The sequence below is a fragment of the Siphateles boraxobius genome, unplaced genomic scaffold (genome assembly GCF_051911475.1).
Source record: "Siphateles boraxobius isolate OS27281-9 unplaced genomic scaffold, OSU_SipBor_1 26, whole genome shotgun sequence".
NCBI classification, from domain to species: Eukaryota; Metazoa; Chordata; class Actinopteri; order Cypriniformes; family Leuciscidae; genus Siphateles; species Siphateles boraxobius.
In genome coordinates, this window is record NW_027508876.1 from 21,583,982 (window position 1) to 21,601,958 (window position 17,977).

The 17,977-nt window shown below is 36.3% G+C and overlaps 1 protein-coding gene across 8 annotated transcripts in view; it reads right to left on the bottom strand.

Annotated features, from left to right (window-relative positions):
- Positions 1 to 17,977, bottom strand: part of cnksr2a (connector enhancer of kinase suppressor of Ras 2a) — a 92,300-nt gene that overhangs the window by 39,061 nt on the left and 35,262 nt on the right. For 5 of the 8 annotated variants that reach the window (XM_077244873.1, XM_077244869.1, XM_077244870.1 and 2 more), the window contains exons 4-9: positions 16,510 to 16,615; positions 10,600 to 10,641; positions 7,225 to 7,344; positions 6,403 to 6,462; positions 4,247 to 4,315; positions 1,773 to 1,919 (exon numbers count right to left, since the gene is read on the bottom strand). In XM_077244873.1, the coding sequence (XP_077100988.1) occupies positions 1,773 to 1,919; positions 4,247 to 4,315; positions 6,403 to 6,462; positions 7,225 to 7,344; positions 10,600 to 10,641; positions 16,510 to 16,615 (544 nt within the window). The remainder of the gene's footprint in view (positions 1 to 1,772; positions 1,920 to 4,246; positions 4,316 to 6,402; positions 6,463 to 7,224; positions 7,345 to 10,599; positions 10,642 to 16,509; positions 16,616 to 17,977) is intronic. The other 3 variants (XM_077244875.1, XM_077244874.1, XM_077244876.1) reach the window with 1 other exon arrangement.

A 17,977-nucleotide genomic window follows, 5' to 3' on the forward strand; every position in this document is an offset into this window, starting at 1 on the left:
TTCAAGCACGAGACGACTCACACGCTGTTTTTAGAGATGCACACACATCCAAAACGTGCACACAGAAAAGGTGATTTTAATGTGATTTTAAACCATTCAAGTACGAGCTGTTTTCAGTGCTGCAGGCATTTGTAACTATTGGGCAATTCTTAAAGTGACAGCAACTGACGTGTCGATAATAACACTAATCAAACAACAAAAGACAAAGAGAAAATTCACTCGTTCCTGACAGAATAACTTTTGTAAGTATATTTGTAATGTATATTTTTACAGTTATTTTACATTTGGTAACAGTTTCTGTACCGGAATACCTGAAAATCTTAAAACATTGTTTATTTCAATCATTTCTTTGTTCAGTTGTATCTTTTGTTGTCATCGCTAATTTTTTATTTGTTCTTTTTTAATTATTGAGTGTTTATGTTTCTTCAATAATGCTTGAAATTTATATAAGTTAGGCTTGTTGTTTTTCTATGGTAGGCTATTTTTAAACCACAGGCCTTGCATACGGCCGTGTGTCCACCAAAGCGTTTTTTCACGCTCCTGGCTTAAAATTCTAGTTGTTTTCAATGGGAGCGTTTTTTTAAACGCCATGAGCGTAACGAGGCGCTGAGCGTGTATTTAACGCTCGATTGCCGAGCGTTCAGCGTTTTTTACTGGTCGCCGAGAGTTGAAGAATGATCAACTTTGGGTAAAACGCTGCGCTCATCACTGTCACTTTTTACACAGCCGTCCAATCACAGTGGAGGAGGGGCGGGACAAATACCACACTGACCAACTGTCACAACATTCTTTCTGTACAACGACATCAACCAGCAGAGCTAACCGAACAAAATGGATGAAATTTTTTTTTTTGTATGAAACAAATTATCTACGAAATCAGTTACAAGTAAACTGTGCTGCGGATATTCTGTATCATAGCAACGAATCGTCTCAACTGAAAAAACGCAGCGCTGCCAAAACCCTCTCAAGCGCCCAGTGCTAGGCGTTTTCAGCAGAGCGCCTAGCGTTTTCAGCCAGCTAAAACGCTTCGGTGGACACAAGGCCTAAGTGTTCTTTGGCCTGTTGATTTTTGTTCATGATATTCAGCAACAAATAAATATTTTGCAATAGGATTAAATGTGAATGATAAGGTTGTTGTTTTTTACCTTATAGGAATCGTTAAGAATCGGAATCGATAAGCAGAATCGAAATTTAAATCGGAATTGTTAAATTCAAACGATACCCAACCCTAGCGATAGATGATGGCAAAGGTAATCTGAATGTAAAACTGTACAATTAAATATCCAGTAAAGACCCACAAATAAAACTGTTCAACTGCTGATTTATGAAAATAATGCTGAAAAAACATGAGTTATGTATATAACACTGCACAAACAGGCCATTCACAAATCCGCAACCATGGTGATGTCACGACGATCAGCTCATTGGCATATTCCCACCCACATATACATATGCAGACCTGTTTTGGGGTGGCTGGGGAAAAGAGTTTAGTGTAGAGCATTGGACCCCCATTGTCCACAACGATATCAATAACCTTCAAGAACATGAAAGATGTATATTTATTATAAAAATAACCAAATACTAGGAAATATTTAGATTTTTAGTTGTTTTAGCTTATTTTAATAGTCTAGAGTCACAAGTATAGAACCAAACTTGAATCCTCCACAAAAAGCCGATTAAAGCTAATCTGCTCAGGGAGCGAGTGGCAGATAAAGGGGGAAAGTGCAGCCCAAATGATGAAAGCTTTGGGGACAGGGCATTTTGAATCCTACCTGCAGGGCCAGGGGCTTCCATCTCATGTTCTTTAGTAGGGCTGGGGCGGAGGTGAGCGTGCTCTGGGGACGCTTTTTCAGGGTCAATGTCACACCGGCAGGGTCCCCACGCAGAGAGCTTACCAAGTTTTTCAACTGCCAGCCCACCTACAGCAACAAACACAGGGTCAACATACACAGACTCGACAAGAACGCCACACAGAGACATCACCTAACAAGCAACTGCTAGGAAATGCTAACTTCCGTCTCTCTATATTCACCTATGGTGAACAATGGAGAGAATATAACTATGTACCACACACACATGCTTCCTGACACACAGTAAATATTGGGATGAGTGTACACTAATAAGGTGTGATGTTTGCTAATCTTTCAATTTATTCAACATTGAAGTCTACGGAAGAACTTGACATTCCCTGGTCAATATTTGAGCCTTCGGTTCATAATATATTATGTGTAAGCCTGAATGAAGAACCAACTGCCTAATGTGGAAAAATTCATAAAATAATTCAGATGAATGTTGAAATAAATGACAATACTGACTATATTTAAAATAAAAGTTAAATAAAATAAGTTTATACACTGACTATATACAATAAATATATTTATAATGGTTTAAATAATTCTGTAACGCTGTTGTAAAATGCTTACTGAGCAGGCAAGTGAAGCTAATAGCTAGAGGCAATTTTGTAAATATAATTTTAAATATGCTATAATTCTATATGCAAGCTATACATTTTTAAAGATGTTTATATTACAGATGAATTATTAAACTACATTAATTCATAATATTCCAGTTTAGTAACATAATAAGGCTGTGCAGAGCACCACAAGTGATTTTACATTGATTAAGATGTGCTGGTAGATACAAAGCCACTAAAATATGATAAAAATCATTGTACATTATTACTGACTCAAGTGGCATAAAGTGACAATAGCAACATGAGAAAACTGGGGTTTTCAAAATGGCGTCCAGGGAAAGGGATAAGATAAAATAAAATAAAATAAAATAAACTGTATAAACGTTTAACATAAAAATATTACGGGTTTGGAACGACATATGGGTGAGTAATTGATAACACAATTTTCAGTTTTGGGTGAACTATCCCTTTAAGACATAATTTAATGTGTTTTTTTAAGCAATTTATTGTTGGCTAGTCTCCAAAATGTATGTGGTTTGAGGTTTTACTATCCTTTAATATCCTTGTGGGGACATTTACTACCCACAATGTAGGCAAAACTTGACCCACACACACAGTTTACACTAAGCATGCCCTTCACAAACAGAAACGATTACAATACACAACTACAAATACACACACACTGAGATGGGCTGGAATCTCTCGATATACGGGACATGATCCTGTAGCGTATGGGGTCCAATCACAGATGTTACATAGAGCAGCTCCCACAATGCACCATTATTGAACGCTCACTGAGGTTGTTCCTGAGCAAGAACTGCTCATTGTTGCGGTAATTGTTTGTCTGTGTGTTTTTGCTACAAGCCAAATTCGTAACGCTTATCGCACATTAGAGGCACTTTTATCCAATTATGAAGGGGATGACAATCTAATTTCATGAAGATTAATGAGGCCTTAGTGTTGCTGATCTTTCATCACAAAAAGAGCTTAGCATCCCTCACCACGGTGACAAGATGACTGAAAACAAACAAGAAAAACTGACGCAGAAGTTGAATTCTGATGCCTTGGGATAAAATAGAAGGAAAAGAGCTGAATCTGAACCAAGTTGTCAGAAGTCCTGTATTCAAAGGGGAAGATTTAGACTTCTGCATTTGTAACTTCATAATACATGCCACCACTTGAGAGTCAAATTAAAATATTCAAAGAATTATTCAGCACCTCATACACATCAAACACTAAGGGAGTAATTTCAAACAGAATTGATTTCACAAGCTTAAATCCATTCACAATTACTTGTGGACACACACAAACAGAATACGCAGAAAAAGCTCTTTATCAACTCTTTGAAGGCAACTCCACATGGTATGATCACTGGAGTACCTACTGACACACTCTATATTCACGAAAATTTTACGACCATCCTTAAAAAACACACTCCACAGTCCTTAATTTATAGCCTCTTATGCCCTTGAAACACCCTCCAGTCTCATTCAGAAACACCATAACACACTCAATCAGCATTGTGAATTAAGTCAAATTGGAATATAGTTGCCCCAGTCCTAGAGATGAGCTGAAAATACATCAAGTAATACTTGAAATATGTTTTAAAACTCTTGGTGCTTTAACAAGGACACACTAAAGCCCTTAAATTCAAATGGAACTCATTTCAGTCCCATAATTCTATACACAAACAGAGAGGAAGGGGGCAACTGCTGTTGAATGCAAAGTGAGATTTACATACATAGGGGAAAAAACTGATGGATGATTGGGTGGATGGATGATAAAATTGAAGTATAAATGAGCCAAATGGATTGAGTCCTAAGAGAGACTCACCACTGTCTGATGGTTCACCTGGATGACCTCATCCCCTGCGTGAATCTTTTTACAGCGATCTGCTGGAGACTAAGAAAGAGATGCAAAGGAGAGATATAAAAAGACAGAATAAATAAATGTCAAATAAAAAAGATATACTGTAATATTCTAAGTATTGCAATTACATCTAAGAATTTGGTAGATGCTTTTACCCAAACATTACCTAGCATTTAGGGTATACACTCCGGGTCAAAAATATGGAACAATTAAAGGATTAGTTCAAACTAAAAAGGAAAAATTGTCTTCAATTACTCACCCTTATGTCGTTCCAAACCAAGTCTTTCGTTCATCTTCGAAACACAAATAAAGATATTTTAAATGAAATCTGAGAGATTTCTGTCCCTCCATTTACAGCTACTCAACTAGCACTTTAGAAGCTTCAAAAGGTTCATAAAGAGATCGTAAAACTAATCCATATGAATTGAGCGGTTTAGTCCAAATATTCTGAAGAGACACGATCGCTTTATCTGATGAACAAATTTCAGAGCTCGAACATGCTCTGTTAGACGAGAATGGTTCTCAGTGGTTCTCTCATATCAAGCAAACATGCTTGAGCTTCCGTTGACCATATCTGATGGGTGCGTTGATGAACATAGGTAAATAAAAGCCTAAATTCAATCTGTTTAGTGTATAAAGTGATCGTTTCTCTTAAATTTTATGATCTCTTTATGAACTTTTTGAACCATCAAAGTGGTAGTTGCGTGGAATGTCAATGGAGGGACAGAAATCTCTAAAATGTAATAAAATATCTTCATTTGTGTTTCGAAGATGAATGAAAGTCTTATTGGTTTGGAATGACATGAGGCTGAGTAATTAATGACAGATTGTTTATTAATATCCCTTTGATATTTTTTTATATTTTTGAAAGAAGTCTCTTATGCTCACCAGGGCTACATATTAGATGCAAAATACTTTAAAGACAGTAATATTGTGAGATATTATTATAATTTTAAAAAATTGCTTAATATATTTGAAATGTAATTTATTCCTGTGATGCAAAGCTGAATTTTCAGCGCCATTATGCCAGTCTTCAGTGTCACATGATCCTTCAGAAATCATTCTAATACACTGATTTGGTGACTCAAGAACATTAAAAAAAATCATAATAATAATTACAAACTTTTGACCGGTAGTGTACATTTTATCAGTTTATGTATTCCCAGGGAATTGAACCCATGACCTTGATGTAGCCAGCATCAGCTTGAAGCTCTACTGCTAAGCTACAGTTATTGCATATAAAAGCAGTCTGGTATTTAAATTATATCGTAACTTGATTATACGTATGATATCATGGTTATAGTGTGCTGCAAATAGAAAAAACAATGAGCATAGAGCAGAGATACAAAATGAATGTGGATAGAATAGCTCTGATAATTTGGTCTGGTAAGAATTTGATGGGAAATTAGATCATGTTGAAATCTATAGTTTGACTTCTGAATCTGCACACTTTGGTATGAGATTAAATCATTAAATCATAAATCAATCATAAATCTCTTAGACCGCATTTAGATTAAATTGATAACAAATTAAAATTTCTCAGACAAATGGAGGTTTCTCAGATTATCCTCTTCATCTCAAGAGATGTGTGCTCAGATTTGACATATATGAGCACACATCTCTTGAGATGAATAGGATAATCTGAGAAACCTCCATTTGTCTGAGAAATCTTAATTTGTTATCAATTTAATCTAAGTGCGGTCTAAGAGATGCAAATTAAACATGACAAATGAAATATATATTGTGCCTTTTTCTTTTCTTTTCTATGGGTAGTTTAAATTGCAGTATACAGGGCGATTTCCACCCACTATTAGAGCTACAAAATCTAAGAGCTTTCAATCATATGATCGGTGGATCTGTATTGAGAGCACTCACTGTCTATATAGCTCTCTCGCTCGCTCTCTCTCTCTCTCTCTCTCTCTCTCTCTCTCTCTCTCTCTCTCTCTCTCTCTCTCTCTCTCTCTCTCTCTCTCTCCCTCTCTCTCTCCTTCTCTCTCTTTGGTTTGATCATGTGCAATAATAGCTGTACAATCAATTGCTGAGATGTATTAGTTTTATCAGCAGCATAATAGACATTATAAAGACACAGAACACACACATTAACACTGACTGGCTCTTACCCCCTCTGTGGTTCCTGTGATAACATGAAGTCCATCATATGTGGATTTGATGTACATTCCCTTAAGATTTAAGAGACAACGGAAAAAGACAATAGACTAGAATGAATAATCTCCATGTCTTCCTTTTTCTGTCTCGCATTCACATTGAGGAACATTTCAAATCCTTTCTAGTTTATTCATGTGCATAGAGAGAAGTGAAATTACTTTTAATAAAAGAGATTTGTGATCACATATCAATACAAGCATGCATACACACATATTCGCTAATTATGAAAAGGATTAGTGTTGGTGAAATTATTTGAAACTGTTTGCCACTTATAATTACAATACAGCTACAGTCAAGCTACCCAGACACTGCAGACTGTAAGCTATACTGCTAATAAAAACTACATTAAAGCTTTTAAAATAGGCAATATAAACAGAAATCTTTTGTAACATTATCAATATATTTACTGTCAATTTTGATGAATTTAATGTGTCCTTGCTGTTAAAATTAAAAGTATTAATTTCTCTTTTTTTATCTTAAAAACCCCAAACTTTTAAACGGTACAGTATATGATATATTAGTTATGAATAATATTTCATACAAATAAATAATAGTATTTAATATGTAAATAAATTATCAGATACTCTGATTTATCTTTACAAAAGTGTTTATAAATCACAATTAGTGTGATATCATTAACATGAAGTTATGAACAAATACATTTACATTAAATTTCTAATCAAATGTAATCTAAATAGCTGAATTAAAAACATAGTAAAAAAAACAGCAGTAATAAGAACAATGGCCAGCAGCAAAGTATTAATGTATGATCTTACCAGACCCTCTGTAGGTTTAATATTAGCCAGTTGAACCACCTCCAGATGTGCTGACTGGGAGACCAGGGGGTCTGACGACAGTGAGATGATGTGGTCACATACTCCAGATAATGTCTTACACTTCAGAAAGAGAAAGAGAGAGAGAGCATATCAATTATTTTCAGCACTGGGTGATCATTTATTAGATACAACTCAGCCTCATTAATATGATGTAAATTATCTAGGTATAACGTCCCTTGACCCAAGAATGCATCTTTAGCTGAAGTCAATGTTTGTGGTGCACAGTTTTAATATATAGGTGCAGTTCTGAAGCAATTTCCATTGGGAAGGACTTTGTTATTCCTAAAAAGACTTACTAAGACTAAAGCTGTGGTTGGTCAGGAATAATTATGGTGATAATAAAGTTTGGAAAAGGTTCTGTATTAATTGGCAGGAAGTTGGGTTGTATGGAGGTTTCATCCTGGTTTAGAAATCTCCCAAGGATAATAATCAAATTTCACCCCTCTTTGATATTGGTGTAGTTTTCTCAGGGTGAAGGAGGTGGGAATCAATGTTGTTTCATTTCCTGTTAACCACTGCATCTGCCAAAACACCTTAGCAACAGCTCAGTTAGAAAACATTAGTTGCCACATTGCTTTAACTATCTATGTAGAAACCAACTACCAACAACTTAGCAACCTATCTAGCAACCAACTATATCTATCTATCTATCTATCTATCTATCTATCTATCTATCTATCTAACAACTTTTACTTTTAAAAAAGTAATGCGTTACAATATTGTGTTACTCCCTAGTAACTAATTGTGTTACTCAGAGAATGTGTTGGTTTGTGGTTTTATATGCATTACAGTAACTCAATATTACAGGTTTTTACTGTAGTACTTTTTAATGTTTTTTTACTTTTACTATGGTAACTTTTTAATGTCTTGTTAGCTGACACCTCCATCTTGTTGCATTATGTTAGTTTAGCAAAATGATCTGCTGAAGTCTATTGCAGATATAGATATTCATACATGCGTCTAACTACAATTGCAGACACTCAGACAATAGTGGCGTACGGCTTACAATTATCGGCCAATAAAATAGGCATCTATGTATATTGCACAGACTAGTCGACTTTAATGCTCTGCCATGACCCTTTAAGCTTGACGTTGACTAGTTGCTGATCATGGCCAATAGAGGGCGCAACAGGATAAGAAATCTTTGAAGCACACATTTTACGCTACCTTTGCAACAGTTAAAATAACAAATAAATGCACACTTAGAGAGTGCTCCTCAAGATATGTTTGATTATACTATATGGATATGGATGCTCAAAATTGATTGGGTGAATTCATATTTTAAGCAGGTTATTGTACACGCAAGTTAATCGTCTGTATTGTAACCCACATATATACAGAGAGTAGCTCCCACATCACTTGCAGATCGCGCGCACATAGAAACATTTAGTAGCGCAGAAATGTAATGTCAACACTATTCTGTGATTTATCAATAAAATAGCTTAGAAACTGAAAAGTTCTAGCATATTTCTTAGAAAGTAAAATCCACAGCTATGGATTTTATTAGTAGAGACAACCAGGTAGAATTAATTCACACACAATCGCTCTCTCAGTAATGCATTCGTACAGTATAAATGTAATGTTTACCGTGCTGCTTTATCTGTATCTGATTTAGAATGAGCAGAAATCTGTGAGAAATATAACGACCCAAAAACAAAAGAACTAATAAAAATAAACTGTTATGTAGGAGCAAGAGCCTTGTGGGTAGCACTGTGTCATATGCCATAGCTGTGCACAAGGCAACCTGTGTCCGAGTCTCAGCTCGAGGTTCAGGCTTATTGGTTTATCAATGACGTCATCAGCGACTAAAATCAATGTTGACTCGACTTTAATCACATACATGTAAATGTCGACATAAAAAATCTGAAGGTTTTTTTTAGGGTCCTGTAGCACTTCAATTTACTTTGTTTTATGGTTTCATCTCTCGCTTTACTTCTGCTTTCATCTGGTGTCATTGGTGTGTTTGTTTCTCCTCCTACAGTCAGTAACTGAGGTGGGGTGGTGCTGGAAAATGAAATCTGCTGCTAGCAGGCGCAATGTGAAGGTATTTATAGCTGTGGGACTCAGTGAGAATGACAGCTGTGCCCAGCCCAGCAGTCTGTGGCGACAACAGGACCTGCCACACACACTGCTGTGTGCTAGTGCGTATGAGAGGGGAATCTCACAAAGAGCCTTGATGTGGGTCTCCTGTGAATGCAAAGGGAACTTCACCTCCGGGCCTGAAGCAGCATAATACATGTTTACTAAATGATATCCACTGGTCATGTTACCTGACAATTTTACAATAGCAAACATTGACATGAAGAATCACATGTTTTACAAATCATAAAAGCCATCCCTAAAATTGATTTCAATGTTAAACTAAAAGGCTGGGATTATTTGGGACCAAAAATACATGCAGGGACTTCTGTGAACACTACCGAATGATGACTCAAATTAATACGCTTTTTTTGAACATTTCAAATGTCTATTCGCATCACTAAAAATCAGTCAAGAGTTTACATTTTATTGATAATTTGAAAAGGTTCCATATGTCACCAGTTGAAGATGAAGGAGAGTTCAAAAGGTTTCTATAAGCAAAATGGTTCCTTAATGAAAACAAACTCAGGTAACCCATAACGACAAAGAGAAAGTAACAGCATGTGTTACACGAGAACACACAAACAACAACCATCAAACACAGAGTGAATGTGAGGAACTTAAATACACAGTGATAATGAGGAGATGACAAACAGGTGTGATGATCTGATGAGTGTCCATGACAACTGATGAGTGGCGGGAAAATCAAACAAAGGAACACATGTGATGAATGAAAATAAACAAAAAGGTTATGAAGGTGAAACTAAAGATGAATAATATAATATAATATAATATAATATAATATAATATAATATAATATAATATAATATAATATAATATAATATAATATAATAATAATATAATATAAAATTAAAACCGTGAGTAATAGTGTTATTTAATGTAATACTAGATCTGTTTTTACTACTACTGTTACTATAAAAAAACCTTTTGGGGGCAAAAATGTAGGGACTTCTGAAAACACTACCGAAAGATTACTCAAATTAATAATTTTTTTAATGCACTACATCTAAAACGTCTATTCACAACACAGTGTGGTTATAAAATCAGTCAGGCATTTTGTCTACCATAGAAATAGCAGGCAGAGAAAGTATGTGTATGAGCATCCTCATGATTCTTCCTGTAAATGAAGAAATGGGGGCTGAGCTCACAGGAGAAACATTAGAGCTCATTATCAGCCTCATATTGCAGCATAAAAAAAAGAAGAGAAATACTTACCACATGGAGGATCTTATTTTCGGTTTCATAGACGGCGCAGTCCTGCAAAAGGGAGAGGTAAGATATTACTGTCATTTAAACAGTTAAGGCCTCTCATGTACACACTCACCCACACAGAGCGTTTGAGAAAACATTTACTGAGCAAAATAGGATAATCTTCCAAACAGCTGGGTCACTGTGAAATGTCTCTCTCTCTCTCTCTCTCTCTCTCTCTCTCTCTCTCTCTCTCTCTCGCTCTCTCTCTCTCTAATGCTGATCTAATGTAGGAAGGTTGAACAGAGGAGAGCCCCAGGCTCAATTTAACATTCGGGCTCTGATGGAGACATTTCAAGGAGCTCCCGAGGCTCCCGCTGGGGGCCGGGACTACTGTGAAAGTTCATGGAAAAATAGCATATCGGCCAATTGATTGTGTTTTTACAGGTGTCATAAACAGTACAGTAAGTCCTACATGAAGTGTATACATACACAGGGAATTGTTTTACAGTTATTTGCTTGTCTATTGGTCACATGCAGATCAATTTTATCAAGTACATTGATTGTTATTATTATAACCTGACACTAGATTTGTCTAAATGAAATTAACAGTTTGAGGAGGTCTATACAGTTGTTGAGGCTGCACATTCAGAATGTTCACTAACCGTGGACCAGTCAAATCTGAGCTTGATGTCAGATTTCAGCAACGGTAAAGTTGGAGAACTTTACTTCCAATAAAGTTCATTGGTATCATTCATATAGGCTATTTTACAGTATCATAACTATTTTAAGCATTATTTTCAATGAAAACCCAAAAATCACTTTGAATTAGGTATTTTAGAATAATTATACTATACTGTTTACCACTGTTTTTTTAAAGAAATAATACTTTAATACTACTTCACCAGGGATGCATTAAATTGATCAAAGGTGTCAGTTAACATTTCTACTTCAAATGAATGCTGCTCTTTTGAACTCTCTATTCATTAGAGAATAAGACATGTAATAAACACAATCATTGTCTTCTGTAGTCTTCTGCCTTTGAAGTTGTTTCATAATTCATGAACTAACATTGACAGAGTGATTAAACTGAATTGAATCAACACTGAACTAAATTGAGCTGAATAATGATTATCTTCTGTAGAGCTGCTTTAAAGCTGAATCAAATTTGTTTCATAATTGATGAACTTTCCACCATTGACATTGTCATTAAACTTAATTTTGCAATTCTACCGCTTTACAGAAACCATTGGGACATTTTTACTGAATAAGGCAGCAATGAAGAGTTTTTTTTTCTTGTAGCAGCCAAGTTAGTCATTAAATATTCTTAATAGTCCTTAAATATTTCATAAATGGACAGTGTATTATATGCATCAACCAAATGGTGTGATATAGTTTTATATTCATGGGAAAAATGTCCATAATAAAACTTGGAAAAATGACATTTGGTGAGGACATTTGGTCCATGGACAGACAAACAAGACTATAAATCCCTGCTTAGTATATATGGATACATTGAGCATTTATGAAATATTAAAGAAAACATAATGAAGAAACTGATCTCTAGCCATCAGCCGTCACCATGGCAACACCCACTCGGATTCCTGTATCCATCACTGACCCCCCAAACCCAGCAATGCCAGTAGGAGGTCATAATTCTCTTTTTCTTTGGTCTAAAGAAATATGTCTCAGTTTCTGCAGCATCGTAGTGAGAGAGCATATTTTTTGTCATCGTCTTTGTTGCTCTCACATGCACCTCTTCCCTTTCATCACAATAAAGTAATAACCAGCCCTCACACCTGAGACTCTCGCACAGCAAAAGCCTTGAGAGAGAGAGTGAAAGAAAAGAATGTTCTCAGGAAATGAAACCGCATTGATTCACTTCCCTTTCGAGCACCCCTGAGCATCTCCGTAGCTATTCTCCAGTGCTGTCACTCAAGCCATCGATCATCACGCAGAATGCCAGTGTGCATATGTATGTGTGTGTGTGTGTGTGCCATTAGGACTTAAGGTGCACTTAAGATACGTGCATTCTCATGTCACAGCATAGTGTCTAAAGAGATAGTTCCTATAAAAAATGAAATTGTGTCATTATTTATTCCTGCTCATGTTGATCAAAAGTCCAAACCAAAATGATTTTCTTCTTTTACACAAAAAATACCTTTTTTGAGGAAAATTAAACAGGGACTGAAACTGTCAAGCACAATAAAAGTAACATATTTTTTAAATTGTACAACTATTTTAAATTGTTCACAATTTTACTATTTTTACTATATTTTTGATCAAATAAATGTAGCCTTGGTGAGCATGAGAGACTTTTAAAAATGATATATCTTACTGACACCAAACCTCTGAACGGTAGTGTATTTTAAATGTATAGTTAGTACTGCTAACTGCTTATAAACATGATGTGAAATACAACCAAATTTCCATAAAAGTTGGGACAGTTTGTAAAATCTATGATTTGTTAATTCTCTTCGATTTCCAATGTTTTCACTGACCAACTTTATTGTATTTCGCAAATATAAACAAATTTCGATTTTGATGGCTCCAAAACTCCCAAAAAGTTGGGACAGGGGCAAAATAAAAGTGAAAAGATTATATGACATCGAAGTTCAACTTTTTTTTTTAAACAGTCTATAATTAGCTGGTGAATTTGTAATAATAGGTGAGGGTATCGTGTTTGGGTATAAAAGAGCTTCTCAGTCATTGCAAGCAAAGATCGGTCATGGCTCACCACTTTGTGCCAAATGTCAAGAAAGAATCGTCAACCAATTTAAAAATCACATTTCTCAGATTACAAAGAATTTATGTCTTTCACCATCTAAAATACATAATATTGTGAAAAGATTCAGGTAAACCAGAGGAATCTCAGTACATGTAGGGCAAGGCAGGAGACCTCCATTGAATGTACATGACCTTTGAGCTCTCAGACAGCATTGCATGAGAAACAGACATGCTGCTCAGTTAAATATACCCACATGGGCTCTGGAGTACTTTGGAAAACCTTTGTCACTTAACACAGTCTGACGCTGCATCAAGAAATGCCACTCAAATCTCTGTTTCGCAAGGAGAAAGCTACACATCTGTTCAATGCAGTGATACCGCCGAGTTCTCTGGGCCCGAGCTCATCTCAGATAGTCCAAAAGACAGTTGAAATGTGTGATGTGGTCAGATGAGTCCATGTTTCAGCTTGTGTTTGGAAAAAATGGACATCAAGTTTTCAGTCCCAAAGACGAAAGGGACCATCCAGACTTCCATCAGCGACAGGTGCAAAAGCAAACATCTGTCATTGTAAGGAGTCGCATCAGTCCAAACGGTGTGCATTTGTGTGAAGGTATCACTGACATAGAGGCATATAATGGGTTTGTACAGAAATATGTGTACAACATTAAAGCAACATTCTAAACATTACAGCAAGACAATGCCAGGCCTCATTCTGCACATGCTAAAACACAGTGGTTTCTATACACTCTACACAGTAGACTGGATGTGCCTGACTGCAGTCCAGTTCTGTCACTTATTGAAAATGTGCGGCCCATCATGAAAAGGAGAATCAGACAACGACGACCACGATAGTTGAGCAGCTGTCTTGTATCAGACGAGATTGGGCAACAATTAGAATCCTCAATTCCCAAACATTTAAGTGTAATTAAAAGGAAAGAGGATGTGAGACAGTGGTAAACATGCTTTTGGTAAACTTTTTTGGAGTGTGTTGCAGCAATCAAATTCAAAATGTGTTTATATTTACAAAATACAAAAAAGTTTATCAGTGAAAACACTGAAAATCTTTTCTTTGTACTTGTCAGTTAAACACGGGTTCAAGAGAATTAACAAATCTCAGATTCTTGATTTTATCCCAACTTCACTGAAAAGAACAATTTATCCACAAACCAAACTTTGCTAAACATGCCAAGTAGAGCTCTGTGGATGAATAAATATTACAATTTTGGTCTGTTTATCACAAAGCTGTCATATGGCTTTGGAAGACTTGAAATATATGTGCAGACGGACACTTTTATGATGCTGTTGGGTTTCTTTTTTTTCTGGAGCAGCCACAGACCTTAGTCACTTTCATTGTATTGAAAACACTCATGGAAGAAATGGAAGAAAGTTAGAATCTTTGGAACAAGAGAAGTAAAAATTGATACATTTCATTTTTGGATAAACCATTACTTTGAATCATAGTGAGAGAGACACACACAAACAAACAAAAACTAAGATGGAGGTAAAAGTGATGCCAGCAGGGGGCGCTCATCCATACAAGCGATGAAAACTATAATTCAATAATGTAGCAATGAGGACTGTCATTAAAGCTTGTTTAGGTGGTTGACTAGTGACTAGTCAGTGGTAGACTACCAGTGGATAAATCAAATGGTCAAGCAGGTTTTTGGAACATGTTAGGCTGGCACAAGATTGTCTACCAGCTCAGTCAGGTTCTAACCAGCTGAAAGTCCATCTGGTCATCTAAGCCTGTTTGAATTATGTTGGATCAGGTGGAAACCAGCTAGCATGTGCTAAAAAAAACACTCCTGCTAACTTAAAATGGTTTTATTTGGGAAAAAAAGATTATGAACTAATCTCACAGGGGCCGATCTGGGAAAAGGACCTCTGCTGGTCCTGAGCGCTCAATACTAGTTGCATTAGTTGAGATTAGAACCAGATCTCTGGCTTTAACGCTGTAATCTCTCCTGGATTAAGAGAGAGTTTGCGCAGTGCTCAGGCTGAGCTGGCTGTGACCGACTCATCCATTTAATGCTGCTCTTGCTGGCCATGATCTTCTGACCTTCTGAAAAATGATCTGTTGGGTACAGACACATACTAACACACACTAGCATGCACATGACTGCAGCAGCCTTGAATCCTTCTCCTTTCTCGTATTTCTCTTTTGTCTAGAATGATTGTTTCAGACTGATCAAGTTTCCCTTCATGCTCTGCTCAAAAGGACTACATTACCCATGATGCATTCGGAAACAAATGAGCTGTAGTTCTTGACATCCTCATAGTGCTTTTTAAAACCTCTTTATAACATATGGAAGAATGTAAAAGGAGCAGATATGTGAGAGGTTTAAATTCGTTTCATATTAATAAACGCGCACTCCTTTCATCTTTTTTATCATTTAAAAATTACGTTATAGAATTTAATATGGGATTGGTGTCAGTACAAAGGCATATAACTATGTCGTCTTGTTAACTAAAATACATCACAGTTGAGGGACTTTTTTATTTTTCAAATAAAGTTTTATTATTATTGTTTTATATTTTATTATTGTTATTATTTTATTTAGTTTCAAATACATGCTATTATTTTGAACTTTCATCAAAGTATTCTAAAATAGTACTGAATAACAGTTTCCACAAAAATATTAAGCAGCACTGTTTTCAACATTGATAACAAGGAATGTTTCTTGAGCAACTAATATGCATATTATCATGTGACATTGATTAATTTTAAAATGTATATTTTTTTTACAGTACAATACACAACACTAATTTTTTTAATAATAAAGTTTAAAGTTTTCAGTAAGTAAAAAAGATTGAATTTAATAAATGTAAATATTTTCCAGATAATTTAACAATTTTCAGTGACAATAAAATACCAACATATTTAATTTTGGAAACTAAAACTGTATTTATGTATTTATCTATTGACATGAAAATGTACAGCTGCCTCAATATTTATGTTTTAGTCCCTCATCATCATATTTGGCAAAAATGAAAAACCCCTCACAGCACCGATCTCAGAGCTAAATCTGCTCTGAAAGTCCTTCTCCACAGCTAGACTACAGCCATATATAACCTACATAAATATTTTAAAGAATTTCCCCAGTTGAAATAGACTCAGAAATGTTGTTTCCATGAGATGCATCACAATCAATGTGTTAGCATCTAATATGATTGTTTGATCTAGTTGGTTTGGTCAATGAATGTCATTACCTGTTGTACTATGGTAGTGAGTTCCAGGCACAGCTGGATCACGTTGTTCCGGGTCATGGAATAATCTGTTACGGCAGCGAACGGTGACCTGCAAAAGAAGTAGCACCTGGAATTAACCGTTAGATTATTCTTAGAGCCAGACCCACAAGATAGACAATTTGAGTGTGTGTGCTTGTAAACTTCAGATATGTGTCGGTGTGTGCTGGGCTATAGGTTATCCCCGTTGGTCGTGAATGTACTCCAGACCCAGTTTATCTCTTTCTGTGAGTGACGAAGTGAATGTGGGTCGTGTGTATTGAGGCTGTGTGCTATATATACAGGGCTGTAGGAACATTGGTTCATCGTTTCCATCCTGTCTCTAAATATTCCTCTAAGACCGCTGGGAAAACCAACTGACGCAAACCCAGAAGCCCCTCACAATTTAAGAAACTCTAACAATATTTCACCGTTGGGCTAACAATCCTTCATTCAAAGACCCCACAAGTGCTCTTATAACACCCTAACACACATTCCTGAGTCAAACTCTCTTCTCTAAACAGGATTTGGGATGCAGCTCTAGGCGAATACTAAATCCCCGTTCAAAACTCCACTCCTAAATGTCAGCGACTTCGCTTGATTCCCAAATATCACTTTGCGGTAGATAAGAACAGCGACAGCGTCTGACCCCAGTTCAAGGACAACTGTCAGCAAGCATGAACGCAGTGGACAGACGCTTCACGAGAACTGTCTGAAAGGAACCTGAGGGGATGGAGAGGGAGGGAGAGACAAAGAAATGATAGCAGCAAGAAAATAAGAAAAAGTTTAAAACCAAGTCATCCGAGCTAGTCTGCGAGACACTGAAATCTATGCAGCTCACTCGATTCTCTCCAGGATTAACTAGACTTCATTACATTCAACCTTTGCTCTTTCGAAGCATTTGAGCACACGCCGCCATCTGGACACGAAGGCTTCAGGCTGACAGGAAATCCGTCAGTTGGGCAAAAAAGACCACTACCATCTCCTCAAGGCCAGGCCTCAAAGTTTCACCTCTTCCTGCTCTAGTTTTACGATCAATGCATGAGAGTCTGGGTGCTTTTGTAATTGCTTATATGCTGCTGTCTATCTTCATTTAAAAAGATACTTTTACACACGGAGAGAGGATCCGAACACTTTCAGCTCCTATCTGAACAAATCAATGAAAAAGCATTAGCACTAATAATGTCAGGGCATTTACATTTATGCAATTGGCAGATGCTTTTATCCAAAGCAACTTGCAGTGCATTCGAGGTATACATTTTAGCCGTTCACATTCTCCCTTGGAATCAAACACATGACCTTGGTATTGCTAGTGCTGTGCTCTACTGTTTGAGCTACAGAAAAGAGTCCGGAACCTTTATCTAGGTATAATGATTACACCATAAATGTAAATATGGGTAACTATAGTAGGGCACCATCAAGAAATTTGAGGCTGATATTGAGGCTAGAATTC